General features: G+C 46.3%; 1 protein-coding gene across 6 annotated transcripts in view; it reads right to left on the bottom strand.

Annotated features, from left to right (window-relative positions):
• ATP2B4 (ATPase plasma membrane Ca2+ transporting 4) overlaps positions 1-20,536 on the bottom strand; it is a 113,440-nt gene that overhangs the window by 17,868 nt on the left and 75,036 nt on the right. For 2 of the 6 annotated variants that reach the window (XR_004478436.2, XR_007471136.1), the window contains exons 18-20: positions 18,858-19,069; positions 17,751-17,858; positions 15,587-15,763 (exon numbers count right to left, since the gene is read on the bottom strand). Coding sequence is in view for 4 of the 6 variants with exons in the window: in XM_004282481.4 (XP_004282529.1) it covers positions 6,667-6,981; positions 11,802-11,909; positions 15,587-15,763; positions 17,751-17,858; positions 18,858-19,069 (920 nt within the window). In the remaining 2 variants the exon portion in view is untranslated. Of the gene's footprint in view, positions 1-1,437; positions 1,781-2,436; positions 6,982-11,728; positions 11,910-15,586; positions 15,764-17,750; positions 17,859-18,857; positions 19,070-20,536 lie in introns of those variants that run through there. The other 4 variants (XM_004282483.3, XM_004282481.4, XM_049696586.1 and 1 more) reach the window with 4 other exon arrangements.

Raw genomic sequence — 20,536 nt, 5'->3', positions numbered from 1 at the left:
TGGGGGTGGGGGAATCAGTCAGTCTTGATGGAGAGTTTCAAACAAACCCGATGACCACAGGGAGAGGATGTGGTAGCTGAGAAAGAGATTCACAAGCCGTTATTAAAGATGGAGGGCAAAGAAACTACTTTTTTTAGAAGCGGGGGTAGGGAAAAGATGGAAGGAAAGAGCATGCTTTTTTTCCACATGGTAATTTAGGCCTAGGAGCTGAGCTGGCTTTACACCCCGTGAAACCAATGTCTTAGGAAACACTGGTCTCTGCCAGAAAGCTACTTTGTAGCTCTTCTTCATGCCTCACCACACACTGGGGTTAGGAGGTATGGTCCTTAAGATCCTGTTTGGTGGACTTCTCTGGTGGCGCAGTGGTTAAGAATCCGCCTGCCAATGCAGGGGACACGGGTTCGAGCCCTGGCCTGGGAAGATCCCACATGCCGTGGAGCAACTAAGCCCATGAGCCACAACTACTGAGCCTGTGCTCTAGAGCCTGTGAGCCACAACTGCTGAGCCTGCGTGCCACAACTACTGAAGCCCATGCGCCTAGAGTCCATGCTGCACAACAAGAGAAGCCACTGCGATGAGAAGCCCGTGAGCCGCAATGAAGAGTAGCCCCCGCTCGCCACAACTAGAGAAAGCCTGCGCGCAGCAATGAAGACCCAATGCAGCCAAAAAATAAATAAATTAATAAATTAAAAAAAAAAAAAAAGATCCTGTTTGGCATAGCAGAGAGGCACAGTTCTAGGGCCCAACGAAGACAAGGTAAGAGGGGAAATATAGGGCCAAGCTTTAGAAAGGACTCTAGTTGTATGTGTGTGTGTGTGTGTGTGTGTGTGTGTGTGTATATTTTGTGTATTTTGCACTCCTTTTAAGCAAGGGTATTTGGGATGGAAGCTACAGTGGAAAGAAAGAGGCTTTATTTCTGTTTTGTGAAAGATTTGTTATCAAATAAGTCCCAGCCCGTTTATTTGGTTGGTTATTAATTATTTTCTCCCCAACATGTTTCAAAGAAACTAGGGCAGTGTGGCTGTGCCTGTGGCGAGCAAGCTGGGACAGGAAGGAAAAGTGGGGATGAGACTTCTCACTACAGAAGACTCTTTCAAGGGCTCGTTCCTCCTTCGGAACCAGCCTGTTCAGACAGCCAGGAGAGTTGGGCTATTCTTCAACATCATACTTTTCCTAAAATACCTTGGGGAGCCGACAAAGTCCTTTCCTTCCTTGCTGTTCTATTTATTTATTTATTTATTTATTGCGGTACGCGGGCCTCTCACTGTTGTGGCCTCTCCCGTTGCGGAGCACAGGCTCTGGACGCGCAGGCTCAGCAGCCATGGCTCACGGGCTTAGCCGCTCTGCGGCATGTGGGATCTTCCCAGACCGGGGCACGAACCCGTGTCCCCTGCATTGGCAGGCAGACTCTCAACCACTGCGCCCCCAGGGAAGCCCTATTTATTTTTATTTTTTTTAAATTTATTTATTTTTAAATTTATTTTCGGCTGTGTTGGGTCTTCGTTGCGGCATGTGGGCTTATTGTGGTAGCTTCTCTTTGTTACGGGGCACGGGCTCTAGAGTGCAGGCTCAGTAGTTGTGGCATGTGGGCTCAGTAGCTGTGGCACGTGGTCTCAGCAGTTGTGGCTTGCAGGCTCTAGAGCGTAGGCTCAGTAGTTGTGGTGCACGGGCTTAGTTGTTCTGCGGCATGTGGGATCTTCCCGGACCAGGGATTGAACCTGTGTCCCTTGCACTGGCAGGCGGATTCTTAACCACTGCACCACCAGGGAAATCCTCCTTGCTGTTTTAAAAGAGAGAAGGGAACTTGATTGTGTGCCTGGATGAGAGTTGCTGGAAGGAGTTCTGTGTTCTCAGATATGAGAGCTCAGAACTTAAATGACCTGCCAGGAAGCTGTTTTGACCTGAAACTAAGGCCTACTATTAGTCATGCTAGAGACCCAGTGAATGGAACAGCTAAAACAAACAAAAAACAAACTCCCAACCTCCGCAAAAACCTTTGGGAAGGTGGGAACTGGAGAACCCCAGAAGAAAGATAGGGAATAGCTGCTATACGGGAAACTAATTTTCCCGATAGGCGTTTTGTTAAAAACAAAAAAATAAAACAAAGAAAAGAAAGAAAGGACTGCCAAGCCTGACTCTTTTTCATCCTTCCAAATTCATCCTTTCTTCAAAAGCTTCAGCTTCACAGTTCTCTGACTGCGGATTCTAACCAAGGTGGGCAGAGCAAAGCTCGTACTCCAAGGGAATGAAACTGGAAACCAGGGCTGCGAGTCACCAGAGGCAAGCGTTGGCAGAGAAGCATGTCAGGGTCCAATGACAGGCTAAGCTCTGGGCTTGCACAGGTAAGCTCTCCATGTAGCCGTGGCAGACCCCTTCTCAGCTTTGACATCCATTGACATTACCCAAAAGTGGATACACATTGAGCACAGCACAGTCTCCAGTGGGCATGGGTTTTATTCTCAGTGCGCAACAGTTTGGTTTCTGCTCATCACCAACAGCTTTATTGGTTCCAAAAAAATTACCCTTCTTTTTCCTTCTTTTAAAACTCCCCTTCTAGTCTTCCTTTCTCAATGGAACAACATATTTGAATTTCAGATTTGCCAGTTTATAGCATTTTTTTTCTAAGAACCCTATAAATACATGCAAAACATTGTACAGAGAGCTTAAATAATATCAAAATGCAAATACAGATTGGGTGCACGGTTTAGCTGAACTGCAGATTACGGCAACACACGCTGGGGTACACATTGCTTTGATATCACCATTTGTTTGTTTATGTCATGCAGATCACAATAGTCAATCTTTTGTTTTTTTTTCTTTTTATATAAAAATACCAGTGCCTGTTATACTAGTTACTGAAAAAAAAAAAAAAAAAAGAAGAAACTCAAAATTCCTATCTGCTGATTTGAAAAGAACAACACAGATAGATTTGTTGGCACATATATATGGCATATTCACATATGGCATATATACATATGGGGAGAAATATGTACGAAAGGCCAATTCAGTCATGGGGAGCTCACTTCCCTCCATCTCTCCTAATCAGGAGGAAAGGGGACAGCAGGCCCAGCAGCAGGGCTAGAAAGGCAAAGGACAGCACTGAGCTAAATGGAAGGGTGTCTGGTCTTTTCTGAGGAAGAGCCTGGAATGGCTTAAGAAGAGCAGACATTTATAAGTGCCCCACCCCCACCACAGTAGTGGGGTGGTCCTCAGATACGGAGAGTGAGGAAGAGTGAGGAAGTACACACTTCGTGATGACATCACGGGCTGCTTCAATCACTAGGCAGGGAAAGGAGGAAAGAAAGGAAGTGACGTGTTCAGAGGTTTCAGGGCACATGTGAGCTTGCCACACCCCTCTGGTTTTTGGCAGTAAGGTCATCACTCAGATTTAAGTGTGCAGACTCCCCCCTCTGGAGCTCAACGGGAAGAAGGAACACAAACTCTAAAGAACTCACATGTGCTGGTGGGATTTCTCGGTGGTCTCTCTACAACCTTTAGAGATGGAGAGTCATTTCAGAGGGCAGAGGGCACCTGTGGGAAGGATCTAGTCAAGACTGTCACCCAGGCTAGAACCAGCCTTTATTTTTCCACTTAGAGCTCTACCTCCCAACTAATACATCACGTGAAACTTTTCTAGGGGAGGGAAGGAAGTCTCAAATCAAATCCTTGCATAAAAAGTCGCTAATGGAAAACTCCAGGGGAAACAGGAGGTGAAAAGAACCATAAAAAAGGCAAACCCCAAATCAGAGAGAGTATCCTTGCAGCCCAGTGTCCTGGGTACCACTCTGCCAGCTGTTCTTCAAGAAATATAAATCTATCTGAGGTCCCTGATCCTGACCACTAGTTCCTGGTACCCATTTCCATGGGGGTGCACACTCATTTCCTGCTGGCTGTCCCTTCTTCCTGGATGCCTTCCTTCCCATCCGTAATCCACTGCCCATTCTCCTAGGTTTATCAAGAGAGGAATCTAGGATAATATTTCCCCCTTTTCCCCATCAGACCCTTTTCAAATCCAAAGCACCATTTTTGGGGAAAGCTTTATTAACTTATGCCATATTTATTCACTGCCAGTTGGATCACTGCAACTGAACAGGAAAAAAAATTTATATAAAAAATATATGCACATAAATACTTAAACTTAATTCCATATCAACAAATTTATATTAAAAACATTCTAGAACCCAACAAATTTTTTTTCCCCTAAGTATAAAGATGGCTGTTTGGAGAAAGGAAGTTTGCTGCATTGGTTTTAAAACCAATTGCAAATATACTATAAGTCACCTGCCATGTCTAATAGCTGGTTATGTGCTCCCTTCCACAGGGTTACATGACAGCACTTTATTTTAAATCCTTTAAACAAAATACATATGGCTGACTCAAAAAATATCAGTTTCTCATCTAAAGAAAACTATATTTCTTTGCATAATATTTCTATATTTTCTCTCCTACTATGGAAACTAGAATACACACAAAATCCCCTTTGACTTTAAACAAGTAGACACAAGCCCTCACAAGTAACCTGTCAGGCACCATGAGAGTCTTTTGGGAGCAGGAATGATAAAATAGCCTCCAAAGTTTGTTTTAAAAACTGATCTGAGGTAATAAAAAAGACTCGACAGAACTAAATCTTCCACTGTACTTAATAAATATATATGTGAACACCTAACGCCTCGGGTGAGCTATTTTTTCCCCCATTAGTATTGAAGACAGAGAAAAGATCACTGAAACGTGTAACCTTTACAAAACCAAAATCAGATCTGGTAGCTGATGTAGTAATAGGGATGTGCAGGGGATACTGTTTCTTTATTCTTCTTTCCTAGGGCAGCTCAGGTGAAAGGGTGAGGGAGGAGGGATCCAGAAGAAAAGGCCGGAGAGGAGAGGTTCGGGTCACCTGACTCCCAAATGGAAATTCGGCAGCTCCTAACAGCCTCAAGCCCCTTCTCCCTACTCCCATCACTCTAGAAAGAGGGGGTAGGCTTCATTTACCCAGTGGGAGATGGGAATTGGCAGACATGAGCTGATCCCTACACGGAAGAGCTTACAGCAGCACGGTAGGGATAGAAATGGAGATCCTGCAAAGGCGGCTCCACCCTGTTGCATTAAGGAACACTTAACAAATCTCCTAGCCAAGTCCCCAGCTCCTGAGAGACAGGTGGGAAGGGGACGCTTTGGGCAGAGTTCAGGGAGAGAAGGCACAGGGCTTAACTGTGCAGTGCTGAGCACATTCTGGAGGGGGCTTGAGTGGGGTGTGCAAGAGGGAGGGTGGAAGCAGGGGAGCTTTACAGGGTGGGTCTTTTGCTCCTTTAAGTCGGGAAAGCGTCAATGAAGCCTCCCACTTTGGATACATGTTTTCAAAATCAGAATATTTGAGAAAGGCTGGGGTCTTTTCAGAGACTGATGTTGGCGGACATGGCAAAGAGTAGAATTAAAAACTAAAGGGCACGTCAAAGCTGCTCCCCAGCCACCTAAGCTCAAGGTTTCTGGTTTCTGAGAGGAAGGTTTGCTCAGATGCTGCTGGAACGGAACTTTGGCCTCTCCCAAGGCTTCTCAATACTCACTGTCCCAACAATCAGGTCCTGCCCTGGAAGAGCCTTGGTGGATGGCTTTGAAAGCAGTAGTGGTCACCCCGAGGAGGACTCCACCGAGTTGACTTTGATGGTCTGTTTTCCAAGTCCAGTTAGGAGGCAAGGTCATTCTTAATTCATTCCTTTGCCCCCACTTTAGGAAGAGGAGAAAGCTCAGGCTTCAGGTAAAAACTACAAACCGCATATATGCAAGCTTCACGTCAATGCTGATCTCCCTGGCGCTTAGAAAGCACACACACCTGACAACATGGCAGTTTAGAAGCAGATAACCTGGCAACAACAGGAATATATTTTTACCAGCTCTCAATTGCTTCCAAAGGACCCTGTTAGCAAAGAAAACTATCTGCCTCTAGAACTAAATCAAGGGCTCCACTGGGGCCAGAAGGGAGAATGGTCAAAGTCGACTTAACTCATCCATGTCCTTTCCATTTTCTAATCATCACAACTTAAAAAAAAAAAAAAATTAGTGAAGCTAAGGAAGACAATGGTCACAAAAGACCAAGAGACCATGGGGAGGCTTGACTGGAAGGGCAGAAAGAGGTAAAGGGCTTTAGGTATAAGTTTTCAAAATGGAAAAATTGTTTTAAAACAATCACTCTATAGGCTGATTCTGTACCTTCCATTCTTACCTCAACACATTTCATTTGAGGATATCTGTCACTCTGAACTTTTAACTGAGCCTGTAAACAGCACAGACTCATAGGGTAAAAATCCAGAAGTGAGGAGATGGCTGACACAGGTATGAATACTGGTGAGAATTTAGGTTGGGGTCAATGCCAAAAGGATTCTTGTCATTTCTTTAAAAATGACAACTGATACAGGCAAGGAGTATAGATCTATCATTCATTACTTGCCTGGGGTCTAACTGGGTCCTGCTACAAACCCCAACTCAGGTTTCAGCTGAAGTCCTCGTAGGTCTGTGCCTCTTCATGGCCAGGTGGGGGTTCTTCATGGCCAGGTGGGGGTTCACACATACTTGGGAGCAGCTGACATGACAGTGAAAAGTCCCATCATCCCCTTAGTGATGGGGCAGATGAAAAGGGAAATAGGGAAAGCAGGAATGGGAGTCAGAGAATGAAGTTCAAACTGATGTCTCCAGGCTGTGTAGAGGGCTGTCTGAGTGGCAGGCAACAATTTGCACTTGGCAGCAATCCACCGCATTGTTGTTTTTGTTGGCTTGTGGAGTGACCTCACCATCCGACGGGAGCATCCTAGTCCCAGGCTTAGAGACCTTTTCAAAAGTTTCCTCTTCTTGCTCATCCAGGAGTGGTGTTCGTGGCCCCTCCTCATCTATGGCGAATTCAGGGTGGGTCATGAAGTTGTGGATGGAGTTTTGGTTCTTGGGTTTCTGAATGCTTTCATGGAGGGAACTATGGAATGCTTTGACCACTTTGATCTACACCAGGGGAAGGAAAAGGAGGATGAGAAAATACGGAGGCAAGAATTGGTTAGTAGAACAAGGAACTGGGGGGTTTGAGGACAGAAACAAGACCCAAACTACAAGACACTACTGCTCAACAACCAAAACCAAACATATGAGAGGAGATCATGAAACACTAGAAACATCAGGTGGCTCAAATTTCAAGCATTGAGGTGGGGTGGGGAGAGTGAGTAATGGCAAACAACTGGAATATTTCAAAAGCTGCATAAAAACAAAGCAGAAAACCCAAAGCAAAGTTAGCATTCCCAAACAATCCACTCTTAAAATGAAACAGGAAACAAAACGATTCATTAGTTCTTTTGGATGGAGGGCAAGGACGTTGGAACTAGGTGCAAACTAATAGCCGAACTTAAAAGATAATTCAGACATGTGGATTTTTGTGTTGAAGCCAAACATTTTGTGAATGTGGAATGGAAAATTACACACTGAAGTTTAGTTATCTGTTTAAAACCCTCAAAGAGCCAAACACATATCAATTCGCACGCAATACACTTTGGGTGATAAGTGACCATGAATACCATTCAGCAAGGCAGACAAACCAATCTTCATTTGTGTCAGCAGCATGCAAGAAATGAAAACTCTTATACTCTCCAATTAGTAATTGCTCTTTCAGTCAGGAAACATGCATATATATATATAGTCCACAGCCTCCACCATGTCCTCTTCCCCCAGAGAAAGTAGAACTCCATTCCTTCAGTCCCTCCCCTGGAAGAGGTGAATGAATACAGGCATCAAAAGATGCCTCCCCCTGACGCTGACAGAAGGCCCGCTCTCTCAGCTCAGATGAGGCCGGACACACATGGCCATGTCTCTGACACACAGCAGCTGTGCCCAGTCGTGCAGCTTTCTCCAGCTGTTTGTAAATTATGAAGAGGAATGTGATCTTATGTAGAGAAGGGAAAGGATGGGACCAGGACAGAAAACACCCCATCCAGGAGGCAGTGCTACAAACAAGAGGCTTTTCTGATGGGGGGGACCAAGAGGATGGGGGAAAGGAAACAATTTGCAGTTTGACTGGGCAAAGGGAAATGCACTGCCCTATAAGTGTCAAAGTCTTTGTTCTACTGCACAACAAAGGAAGGGATTCAGTTTAGAGAAGAGGAAAAATTGACAATAATTGATCCCTGGGCCCAGCCTTCACCTTATCCACAGGGAGCAGCTCCTTTTCTGAACTGGGGGCCTCGCTGAGGTATGCTTTGCAACTTGGGTTGGTAGAATTGGAGGAGGGGAGAAGGTTGGATCCTGAGAGTTTGGAGAGAGAGGCCAGGGGAAAAGAAAGTGGTCCTAGGACAGTTTTAGTTGTTGGGAGGTGGCTGATCCTAGTCTTGTCCCAAAGTTCTTTCCTCAGAAAAGAAATGGAAGTAATGCAGGAGAAACTGTTGAGGTGGGGAGGGGGATAAGGAGAAATGATGAGGGTTGGGGTAGGGCACATCTTTCGTTACTCTGCTCTTTAAGCAAAGAATATGTTCCTGGAAAAGAGGCAAGAATGTGGAGACATCAGAGCACCCAAAGAGGCAGGCAAATAAACTGGTTGGATTGCTTGTCTCAGTGTTTCCTATCACTGTAGAGAACCTACAAAAGTAATGCACAAAGAAGGTTCATTAAAGTTGTGTCTCCGCTGGCTAAGGCTTTCCTTACCTTGCCTCACTCCACAACAGACTGGCAGACTCACCCAGGACGGAGGGTGCTCAGAGCTCAGAAGGCAAAGGACTCTGTCACTCAATGGAATCCGCTCAACGCTTCAGCCAAGAAGAATCAAGGAGCCTGGGCACACATTCACCATGCTGCACAGAACGCTAGGACCTACTTTTCTATCTTCAGGTGAGATCAGATGGAGTAAAGGTTCCATCTGGCTTTCAGGAAATCCCAAGTTTTAATGGATCTATGCCAAACATCTTAGAGCAAGGCAACTTGGATTAAGTGAGCCCAAACCCAATGCCTTCTCCCCTGGCCCTAGTCAAGAAATGGGCTCAAAGCCATACCACCTCCTGTAGGAGTGATAATATAGCCCACACCTTTCACTCACTCTTCAGATCTCAGCATTTCTAACAAGTGCTACAGGAGAACAGGTACCTTTATACCATGAGTTGATCATCTTCAATATCACTGATTTCCAAACTTCCTGCTTCTATTTTTTTTGAAGCAATTGAATACTTTGTTGAAATAATGATATGTGAAGTCCTATCTAGAAAACAGATTTTTAAAAATAGGAGTTGGAATGGGGGTCTGGATCCCTGTTTGCTGGCTTTTCCTCTCACCTGTTGGGGTGATCAATCACTGTTACAGGTAAACAAGAAGGGAGATCAGAGTGAATTGGGGATGGGTAGATGGAAAAGATAGGGACGATTTCTTTTTTGGGGGAGCAAGGAACAGTCATCCAGCTAGATAACAGGACTTCTGGAATCTAAAGGGAAAGCAGCCACCTGTAAGGGAAGCTCAAGACAAGAGGAGTCGGAGAGCTAGGGAGCACCATCTTGTGGCCTGGCAGGTGGAGAGAAGGGTGGGGCTGTGCCAGAATGCTCCTCAACTCCAGCACTGGCCTCAGAGACTATATAGTGCGTGCCGATGAACAATCACACAGCTACATCATCACCAATCCACCCCGAGTGGTGGCATCTTCCTTTCTGGATGCATGGTGCCTGGTGCATGAGCAGTGTATGGGGAATAAGACACAGATAGTGAGGTGGGTGCTGTGAAAGCTTCAGGTCCTCTCCACTCAGTCAATCAACTCTTCCTTCCCCAGTCATAATCTCTCAAAGTCTCTGGGAAATGTCTCTTCTGTGGCCCCTATCCTACAGGTGAAAGCGGATGACTGAAGGACAACACTTTCTCATGGCTATGGCTCAGAAGCCCAAACCAGGCTGGACCTTAGGTTAGGTATGAGCACTAGGGGCCACTCTCTGGAGCCCAATGAATGGGCAGATGAAGACTCCATTTCCTCAGCTGGTATTCTGTAGGTTTCTGCTCCTTTGTCAGAAACCAGGGGCAGAGAAGGGATTAGGACCTTCTTACAGAGAGAAATCTTAGAGGTTTATCTACTTGAAGGTTAGAAAAATAAATGAATTCATTTGGAACTCTGGAATGGGAAATGGGTTTTAAAATGCATGACTATAACTTCTAGGCCCTCCAATAGGAAGGCACAGCTGGAGAAAGAGCAGGTGCGGCCTGACTCTCCTGAGTTTCTAGCCTTTGAGGGTTTGCACCATATCCTCCACCAGCAACTCTACTACATGAGCCCAGTGGGCTCTGTCTTTTCCTTAGTCTCCTTCTACCTTCAAATTACCAGGGCAGCTGACACTACTCCTTCTAACAGAGAGGCATGATTTAAGAAAGAACAGTAACTAGTTAGAAGGACACGACAAAACTAGAAGAAAAAAGGAAATGAGAGGAATATGGAAGGACTAGAATGAGAGGCTCTTGCATATCTGTAGGGTAAGACTTACATAGTTCTTTGACTGCCTTTGAGCCTAAAGAATATGCCTCTAGGGCTTCCCTGGTGGCGCAGTGGTTGAGAGTCTGCCTGCCGATGCAGGGGACACGGGTTCGTGCCCCAGTCCGGGAAGATCCCACATGCTGCGGAGCGGCTGGGCCCGTGAGCCATGGCCGCCGAGCCTGCGCGTCCGGAGCCTGTGCTCCGCAAAGGGAGAGGCCACAACAGTGAGAGGCCCGCGTACCGCAAAAAAAAAAAAAAAAAAAGAATATGCCTCTATATAAACCTCCTCTCCCCCTGCCCCTCATCTCTCACACGAGAACACTTAGAGTTGGCTAGAAAGACAACAGATAAGCTAAGTCTGATCAACCTACACACTCACAGTCAAGTGAACCACAGATAGTGCAATTGTTTTTTCTTTATCCCCCATCCCAGGGTTACGGGAGTGGGGGAGGAAGAAACAGACTCAAACACTCAGATATTTGAAGCCCAGAGTATACTTAACACAGAGAGACTCCTTCCCCACCAAATACCTTAATAGCATTATCAGCAAAGAGCCTTCCATTTCCTCTCTGTGTCCCACTTGGGGAAGGTAAAAAGATCAGGAATAGGAAGGCATAAGCATTAGCAAGAATCCAATAATCTACCAATAATCCACCAGATCTTAGGTTGAGCCTTCACAGCTTTCCGGCTAATAGGCTGGCTGAGAAAGGGGTTCCTCAAACTTTACATGCAAAATAAGATATGAAGTGCTGGCTATAAGTAAAACAAACTAGAGGAAAGGAGAAGGGAAAAAAAAAAGTTTGCTCTTCGGAAATTCCTAAAAGAAAACAAAAGACTTCCTGAGTCTTCATTCGGCTTACCCTTACCCCTAACCTTAGGAGACAGAGTTGAGACTCAAAGGAGCAGAAGGAGAGAAGAGGAACAACATATTCAAACAGAGCAACAAACAAAGTAAAGTAAAACAAACAAACAAACAAAACTCAAGGAAGGACCAGGCAATGCAGAGGAACAATCAGAACACAGGATTACTGTCTTTAAAATGGTTACGGTTTTAAGAGCTTTTCAACATAAAAAAATAAAATAAAATTAAATAAAATGGCACACAGCCCGGTTTTGGAGTGGAATTTTTGCCCCGCTTTTCTTCCCTTAAGTCAAAGATCAAAGGGAAAAACCAAAAGGAAAAGATAACCACAGCTGGTTAAAGTGAATGCTACGTGCTCTCTTGTGGTCATTTTAGCAAATCATGCATCATAATAGACTATCACTCACTGCCCAGAGTAGGAGATGAAACAGCAGCAGCAACAGAAGTGGTGGGGGGAGATTTGACTGGTGCAACTGTTACATAGGATGAGCTAGGAACATGTTTTACATCAAGGTGTTGACCCATGGTCTGGCGCTTTAGGACTCCCTTAAAAGAGGCTCCCGTCTGGAATGTGTTAATTACGTCGATCTGCAAAGAATCAGAAAGTGAGACAGCTTTGCTCCACAGTCAGAAAGAAGTGAAGAAAGAGGAAGGGAGGGTCCAAGAGGGTTAGGGAGGGGTTGGAAAGAGCTGGGAAAAAGGGACAGGAGACGGAAAGCAAGAGAGAGAGAGTCCCTTACACACAAGACAATGGTGAAGAGAAGGGGGAAAAACATTAATTGCACATCACACTTCATTTAAGGAACAGTTTGCCATGGAGTCTAAATACCCAGCCAGAATCCAGTCTTCTCTTCCCTTTTAGCCTACGATGGATATTTTAGGTGTGCTGGTATCCAAAAGTATCTAAAAATTTAAATGGACTTTCCCACTCATGATTCCTGACAGAGTGACAGCTTATTCACTGTCTTATGCTCTGACCTGTACTTTCTTTTTTTTTTTTGACCTGCACTCTTAAAAAAATAAGGCATGCAATTTAAGATAGTAGGCAAAGTGTATATATTACTGAATTTTGAGGCTCAGGAACCTCTAAACCAATTAAATTGACTACCTATTTTTGCAGATTTTCCAGGAAAACAACTCATGTGTTTAAACAGAGGCGTGTAGTAATCCATACACAGGTGCCATGGTGGAAAGGCTCCTGGACCATGAGTTGCTGGGCTCACCCTCTTCTGGGTTCTTCTCTGAGACTCCCTGTCCTTGGGCAGAAGTGGATAAGGCCCCTGAAAGTGGAGCTCAGGAACCCAGTGGCCAGGCTCTGTGGAGAGAATGCCACTGGCAGCATTCGCGCACTGGAGATCCTGAGAGGCTGGCACAAGTGCAGATGAGAACTCAGCAGTTAGACGGGGTGGGGGGAGGAAGAGCTGGCTGGCGGTGGTGGCAGCAGCTGCAAGTCTAGCCCCATACAAGTTGTCTCTGGTTTTCAGTGTCCTACTCCTCAGAGACTGAGGCAATGAATGCCATTTGTTTTCCAACAGCGGTCTTGATCTAGGGCCTCAGTCAAACCTACCATCCTCATCCCTGACCTCTGCCTGACCAAGGACCAGTTGACCAGGGATGTAGGAAAGGTGCTGATTTCACTCATCTAACTTTACTTCCCCAGGTGAGAAGGTGGGAAAGCAGGTACCTTGTGAGTCAGACAGTTGTTCTTACTTATAAAGCTTCCTGAGAAGCCATGAAATGTTTAGGGCTAGTTTCCGGACTCAGACCAAGTTTGAGCTAAAATACCACTCTTCATCACATGATACGGTTTTCAGTTCCAGGGGACCGAGGAGCCTGATGCTGTAAGAGGAAAAGGTCTGCATGTGGGGAGGGTTCAGCCACACGGAAGAAGGGGCTGGAGAGTCACCTTCCTCAGTGCTTATTAGGGTCACAAGGTCCCAACCTCCACAATGAAACTGGCCCCCAGATTTACCTTCCCAAGATTCTAGACCTCAAGTTTCCCAATCTTCTGCTTTCTAGTGCTTTTAGCTCTCCCAAAGCTAAAGGGACCAGGATGGGACAATAGCCTGGCAACACTTCCCACCCATAAGTGTTGCAAGAATGACAACAAGGAACAACAATCGGATGGCAGGGAATTTCATTAGAACCCAGCTGAGGTGAAGAGCTGATGCCAGGAGAGAGCTTTAGGATCCAGGATGCAGGTTAGCACAGTCATCTGCTTATGGAGTCAGGTGGGATGGCATAGATATGCTCATCGTGGCATCTTTAACAGGTTGCCTTTGCTGCCTAAGTTTAGGCTTTAACGTCATTCTGGTCCAACCGCCTTTTGCTCCAACAGAGAAAGGTAGTATACCTAAAGCTATGTAGACAGCGAAACCAGAGAGGTATATAGTCGAGGGAATGGAAATTGGTAGTGGAGGGGAAGGAAGATCCATGAATCTCAGCCCCGGGAGAGAAGACTGGGAAGGAGCCAGGAGACACTGGAACGAGGGCATTCTGGCTAGGAAAAAAATTACATAGTAGAAGAGGAGGCAGACGATCCTGAAGGGAAGAAAAGCAGACAGGTTATTCTGAAAAGAGCAGACCTACAGGGAAGCACCGAGGCCTTAGAGACATGAGCCAAAGATGCCAAGTTCTCTGGGCACGTGAGGCCCTTGCTCGTGATGGACTTGGCAGCCTGGAGGGTGGGGTGCGTGTGGAAACTCTGGACATGCTGAGGTAGTGTTTGCGGGTCCCATGTGGATTTCCCTCTCCGGGAAGGGGAACTCAAGAGGAGCCCCAGTGTGCTTCCCTCCCTAGCCCTGCTTTCCCATTTGCATCTGTTGTTTTGTCTATAGGAGACCAATGCCCAGCTGCTACAGTAGTCCTCCCTTATCCGTGGGGGATACGTTCCAAGACCCGCAGTGGATGCTTGAAGCTGCAGATAGTGCTGAGCCCTGTATATACTATGTTTTCTCCTAGAGTAATGGGTGGGTAGCTTATACAGCGAGGATGTGATAGGCAGTGGGATGACTTATGTCCAGGGCAGGACAGAGTGGGGGGCGTGAGATTTCATCAGCTACTCAGAACGGCATGCAATTTAAAACTTATGAGTTATTTATTTCTGGAATTTTTCATTTAATACTTTCAGACTGTGGTTGACCACGGGTAACTAAAACCAAGGAAAGCAAAGCCACGGATAAGCGAGGGACTATTGTATTTAGCTTAGACTTTTCATTTCACCTCTTCCCTAGGAAGTGGTGGGCTCCACTAGGGAGCTTTTGAAACCATCTGCAAGGCTAATTTCAGAGAGTGAAATTTACTTCTGGGATCTCTAGCCAATTAGCAAAGAGGGACAGGCCTGTTCTCTGGTGAACACCTTTGAGAACTTGGGGATTTACAATTTCTTGAGATGGGAAATCTCAGGACTAACACAATAGAGGTATGTGGGGTAAGAACAGGGAAAGTGATAGGATTATCAATGTCTAGACCAGCCCATTTACCCAGGAGAAGGTAGTTACAGTTGCTGCACGGGAAGTGGGGGAAAAAAGTTACTGTAGGGCTATAGGAGGGGACTTAATAGCAGCAGGAGCAGCTTCTATCCCATTTTAGAAATTGCAGGAAGGGAAAAGGTTTGAAGAAATTATAGGTTCTTGCTTTCTGGGAAGCAAGTCTGAATCCTGTAAAAGATACTCAGGCACTGAGAGACTATTTTCATTTATATACACTTAGCCATCAGATTCCCCATCATGGCCTTAAATTTTGAGTGGGGAAGACATAAGAGAGCGAGTTTCTTTTACAAAGATCAATCCAGATAACATCTACATTCCCCTAATAGCAGCTTGAGGATATACAGTAAATGTCTGCTGGGGATGCTGGCATAGAGATATTGTCTAAATCCTACCCTCTGCAGGGTCAGGAAAGACTCTGAACATTTCCCACCCTGAGGTTAGGCCTAGCGCTTACAAGAGACCTTATGTGGGAAGATGGCCCACCCGACAGAGGGTGGGAAGTGGGCTTCAGATGAACCTAAAGCTAGAGGATGATGCTAGCAGTTAGTGTCCCGTGTTCTCGGCCCCCCATGATCACTCTCCTCTCAGAGGAGCCCATACCACTGCCTCTGCCTGTCTGTCCTGAAGCAAGGGAGCTCGGGCTGCCCTCCAGTGAGAGGGCCTTAGGAAGGGGAGAGACGTTGGCCAGCAAGAACTGCTGCCCTCCCAACACCTCCCAAGAAAGATGGGGGAGATTCCTTCTCCCAGGGCGAGGACAGGCCACTATCACAGTACCTGAGTCTGGATACGGTTCAGGCCCCGGAACCAGAGGATCTGGCCTCGGCGCAGCTCCATCTCTGCATGGTCAATCTCGTCCAGCCCCTCAGCATCCTTGGTGATCTCCTCTTTGGTGGTGCCATGCCCAGCCTCCTTTAGGAACTTCAGGGATTGGGTAGGTATTGTGGAGATGACCTGAGAACAGGTGCAGCAAAAGGGTAGACACCAGAATCAGGGCGAGAAGAGCTGTCTCTCAACTTCATGGGTCAGGCCCTTGGGTAGGTCACTCTTTGCCCTATAAACCTTCCCGCTGGGAAAAGTGCCAACCCATTCAGGCAAGCGTTTGCCAAGTGCCTATCAGCTGTCAGGCCCTCAGGAAGATTTTCTGTACTTGTGGACGTACAAAGGAGAACTTATATTCTAGTATTTGACCAGCCATCTGCCTTGTTATATACTTCATTCTCTTCCTCCTGTCTCAGTTCTTTCTTTGCATTTTGCCATCTGTCTCTTAAAGGAAGTAGAACCATAATGCATGATACACAGTAGGAAGAGACAGAGACAAGGACCTGGGAGAAAACAAGTCTGGAGACAGGATGGTCAAAATGTATGTGTATGGGCAAGGGGAAAAGAAGGGTGTTGGAGGGGAATGACCCTCTTCTTAGTTACCATATGCTAAGTAATTCCTCTTTTATAAAACTATAGTGAGAGGATACTAAAAGTTTTCTTGGGCTTGGGGTGAGGAACTGGGCGGGATAGCCCATAGAAGGGACATATGAGTATTATCAGAAGACATGGAGCAGTAGGCTGGGGCTTGCAATTCAAAATAAATCACTCTATAAGCTGTCAGTCAGTTCTCCTTTACAAATAAGACAAGGGCTCAGCTGGGAAAGGGGGACTGTGTGAGCAGTCCAACATGGAGTCAAGTGTTTGAAGTGGAAAGAATGTCCACGTTCTGCTTTTAGATGTTAGAAGGAGCTGTTGTGATACAGAAGGAAGGCTGTTGTTACCTGGCCTCAAGGCCACATGGCCACATGTGAGACTAGACCCAGGTGAGAGTTTCAAACAGCACGTGAAATCATCAAGCTCCGCCCCAGTGTAGAAGCGCTTTAGGGACCCACTGGTAAATAACTTCAGCAAACAGAGCAGGGTGGAAGGACTTGTGTTAGGAACGGGGATAGGGATTAATCAGGGAGGCATCTAGGAGCTATGAAAGAAACAACTAGCAGGTCTATGGGGGAAAGCCTGCAGCCCTAGGGAGGGATCTTTGGGGCCAGTTAGAGCAAAGCCTCCATTACCCAGGTGGCTGGGCACCAATCAGTAGAGACCTGGGGTCTGCAAGCAGAGGTAAAGGCCAGGCCAGAGCTGAGGATGAGAGGGACTCGCAAAGTGGTATTAGGGAAGGAATGAAACTCTTATCAAACCTGATTATATTATTATAATATTAATAGCTAACATTTATTGAGTACTTACAGGGTACTAGACATTGTTCCAAGTCATTTCTGTATTGAAACTGATTTGCTGATTAACAATGATTCACAATGATCCTGTTATCCGGAGTTGAGGAAACTGAGGCAGAGTTGCTAATAAACTTGCTCACTATGATGCAGCTTGTAAAAAGAAGAACCGGGATTCAAACCTAGATGGTCGGTTCCAAAGTCTGTGCTTTGAACCATACGCTATACTGCTTCTCTAGAGACCTTGTGAGTCTGGATTTATCTTAGATGACAGTCAGGCACCCATCCTGGATAAGGCAATGGTGAGAAACAGAAGAGGCAAGGGAGCCCTACATTATGACAGCACAGCAGCTCACGGCCAGACTGCGGCTTCATTGAAGACATATGCTTTGCAAACTCTTCTACTTCTAAGACCCTTAATTTTTTTTTTTAGCAAAATTCCATTGAAAATTTCCACTTCCGTCTCAGAGAAGCTAAGGGATTTGTCTGTCTCCAGGCATGATTAGAGAACAGATCAGAAGACTCTGAAGTGGTGGGCACAGATCATTCTGCTTTGGGTTCCTACAAGATGGAAAGAACTTGAAAACCTGGTGGTAGAGAGAAGAGGGAAGGATATGAAGGCGAGGAGCTGGGCGTCTCCACAGTTGCTCGTTCCATCTCATCGGGGCGGGGGGGGGGGGGTGTCTGCCGGCCATGTGACTGCACGGGGAGGGTGAGCCCGTACTCACCTGGCCCCACAGCAATTCTCCAAAACCGATGAAGAGACACCAGAACCACTGGGACAGGGTGAGGTTCGTACAGCTGAAGGGTTTCCCCCCAAATTCCACAATGATAATCTAGAACAGAGAAAGAGGCAGCCCATCATTGGGAGGTAACAGGTAGGCAGCCCTCCAGTCAAGGCCATCAAAGCCACGTCAGCCCCCTACCCCAGGGTCCCTGTGGTGTGAACCCTGATCTGCTTGTTGGGGAAGGAGAAAGGAGAGATCCAGGTGGGGAGACGGGAAGACAGACACAGTCTTTACAGAGCACTCTGATGGGGAGACAGATACAGCTACTATGAACACTATTAATGCAAAGGCTGGGGGAGCAAGGGTAGCTGGAGGCTTCTTGTGACTAAAGCCAGTAGGTGACAAAGAGAAGGCACAGTGATGGAGAAGAGGAATTTAGGAGCGAGACAAATAAGAGTGAGGCAGGAGCTCTTTTGTTACAGGGCAGGCTCCTAATCTCTTGTATTGGCAGATGTCTTAGTGTACCTCTGACTGGGGCAAGAAGGAAGGGGCTCAATCCTTTCACCACCAGGGCAGCCATGCCCTTGACCCCACTTCCCACAGAAGGAGCCCACGTCAGGCTTATCTGTCAACTACATATGGCAGCATTCCATGTCTTCTCTTTTTCTCTGAATTGCATACCATTTTCTACCATGAGCCCTTTCCGAACAAAGGGGCAAGGAGGGACAGGGAGAGATCCCATATAGCACTTGCATGCACATTTCAAGTATGCTGGCAGGAGGCATGGAAAGGGGTTAGAAGACAGTGATCTTCCTCCTGGTCACTATGTGAAATTGCTGTGTTTTAGAAAGATAAGGAAAGGATTCCACTAATTTTATTTTATTCGCTACCAACATGCTGCCTTGCACTGGAGCACTTGACACAGCAGGATCCAATTCTAGAGCAATGAGCAAACGGAAGCATTTGGGAACCCCAAAGTGTTCAACCCACAGCCTGAGTCCCCATCACTCCCTCACTCCTTTCCCCGGGTGCTCAGGGAATCCTGGCCCCCAGCTTCTGGCCTTTATCGTCCCAGACCTCCTATCCCAGCTCCAGCTAGAATCCCACCTGGCTGACGAATGTGCCCAAGACCACAGAGCAGAAGATGAGGTTGCGGAAGATGCCCGAAAAGACATTCCTCTCTCCATGGATCTTGCGGGAGTTGATTTCATTGAAGAGCTGCATCAGCACGAAGGTGTTGAAAATAATGGTGTAGTGTTGGCTGGGTGGTGAATGCAGAGGTGCTCTCCTCCCACTATCAATGTCAAAGAACTTCTCACCTAGTTGGGAGAAGGGATGCATCGGAGGATAAGTATGCTCTCAAGGAGGGTTCAGGTTGAGTCAGAACACTTGAGTATGGCCTCACTGGTTGCTTATGACTGGTGTCCATTCTAACTGGTCAGTATCCGAACCACAACAGTCATCAAATATTTTCAGTGTTAGTTCTGGTCTCAACATCACTTTTTTTTTTTTTTTTAAAATAAATTTTATTTATTTATTTATTTATTTTTGGCTGCGTTGGGTCTCTGTTGTTGTGCCCGGGCCTTCTCTAGTTGCATTGAGCAGGGGCTACGTTTCATTGTGGTCTATGGGCTTCTCATTGTGGTGGCTTCTCTTGTTGCGGAGCACACGTTCTAGGCACGCGGGCTTCAGTAGTTGTGGCGCATGGGCTCAGTAGTTGTGGCTCGCGGGCTAAGAGCACAGGCTCAGTAGCTGTGGCACATGGGCTTAGGTGCTCTGCGGCATGTGGGATCTTCTTGGACCAGGGCTCGAACCCGTGTCCCCTGCATTGGCAGGCAGATTCTTCACCACTGTGCCACCAGGGAAGCCCCCTTTTTAAATATTTTGGGCTGTGCCGTGTAACATGTGGGATCCTAGTTCCCCGACCAGGGATCGAACCCGTGCCCCCTGTATTAGAAGGCGGATTTTTACCCAATGGACCACCAGGGAACTCCCTCAACATTTCTGACCCTCTCTCTCAGCTTGCTCCATCACTATTTGCCTTCTCGTAGTGCTGCATTGTGGTAGAACTATGTGCACGAGAGTCTGGCAGACATAGGTCTGAATCTTCGTGCCACTATTTACTCAATATGTGACTTAAGCTTCAGTTTTATGATCTAAGAAAAAGGTAACATAAAGCCACCCTTTGGAGATTCTTTTTTTTTTTATCATCTTTATTGGAGTATAATTGCTTTACAATGGTGTGTTAGTTTCTGCTTTATAACAAAGTGAATCAGTTATACATATACATATGTCCCCATATCTCTTCCCTCTTGCGTCTCCCTCCCTCCCACCCTTCCTATCCCACCCCTCTAGGTGGTCACAAAGCACCGAGCTGATCTCCCTGTGCTATCTGGCTGCTTCCCACTAGCTATCTACCTTACGTTTGGTAGTGTATATATGTCCATGCCACTCTCTCACTTTGTCACAGCTTACCCTTCCCCCTCCCCATATCCTCAAGTCCATTCTCTAGTAGGTCTGCTTCTTTATTCCTGTCTTACCCCTAGGTTCTTCATGACATTTTTTTTCTCTTAGATTCCATATATATGTGTTAGCATAGGGTATTTGTCTTTCTCTTTCTGACTTACTTCACTCTGTATGACAGACTCTAGGCCCATCCTCCTCACTACAAATAACTCACTTTCATTTCTTTTTACGGAGATTCTTAAGAGGAGTAATAAAATGGCACAATGCACCACGTAGCGGGAACAGAGGATGCACTCAGTAAGCGAAGCTGCTATCATTCC

This window comes from Orcinus orca, chromosome 1 (genome assembly GCF_937001465.1).
Source record: "Orcinus orca chromosome 1, mOrcOrc1.1, whole genome shotgun sequence".
NCBI lineage: Eukaryota > Metazoa > Chordata > Mammalia > Artiodactyla > Delphinidae > Orcinus > Orcinus orca.
Note: the sequence above shows the minus strand (reverse complement) of the source record. Positions and strands in the feature narration are given on the sequence as shown.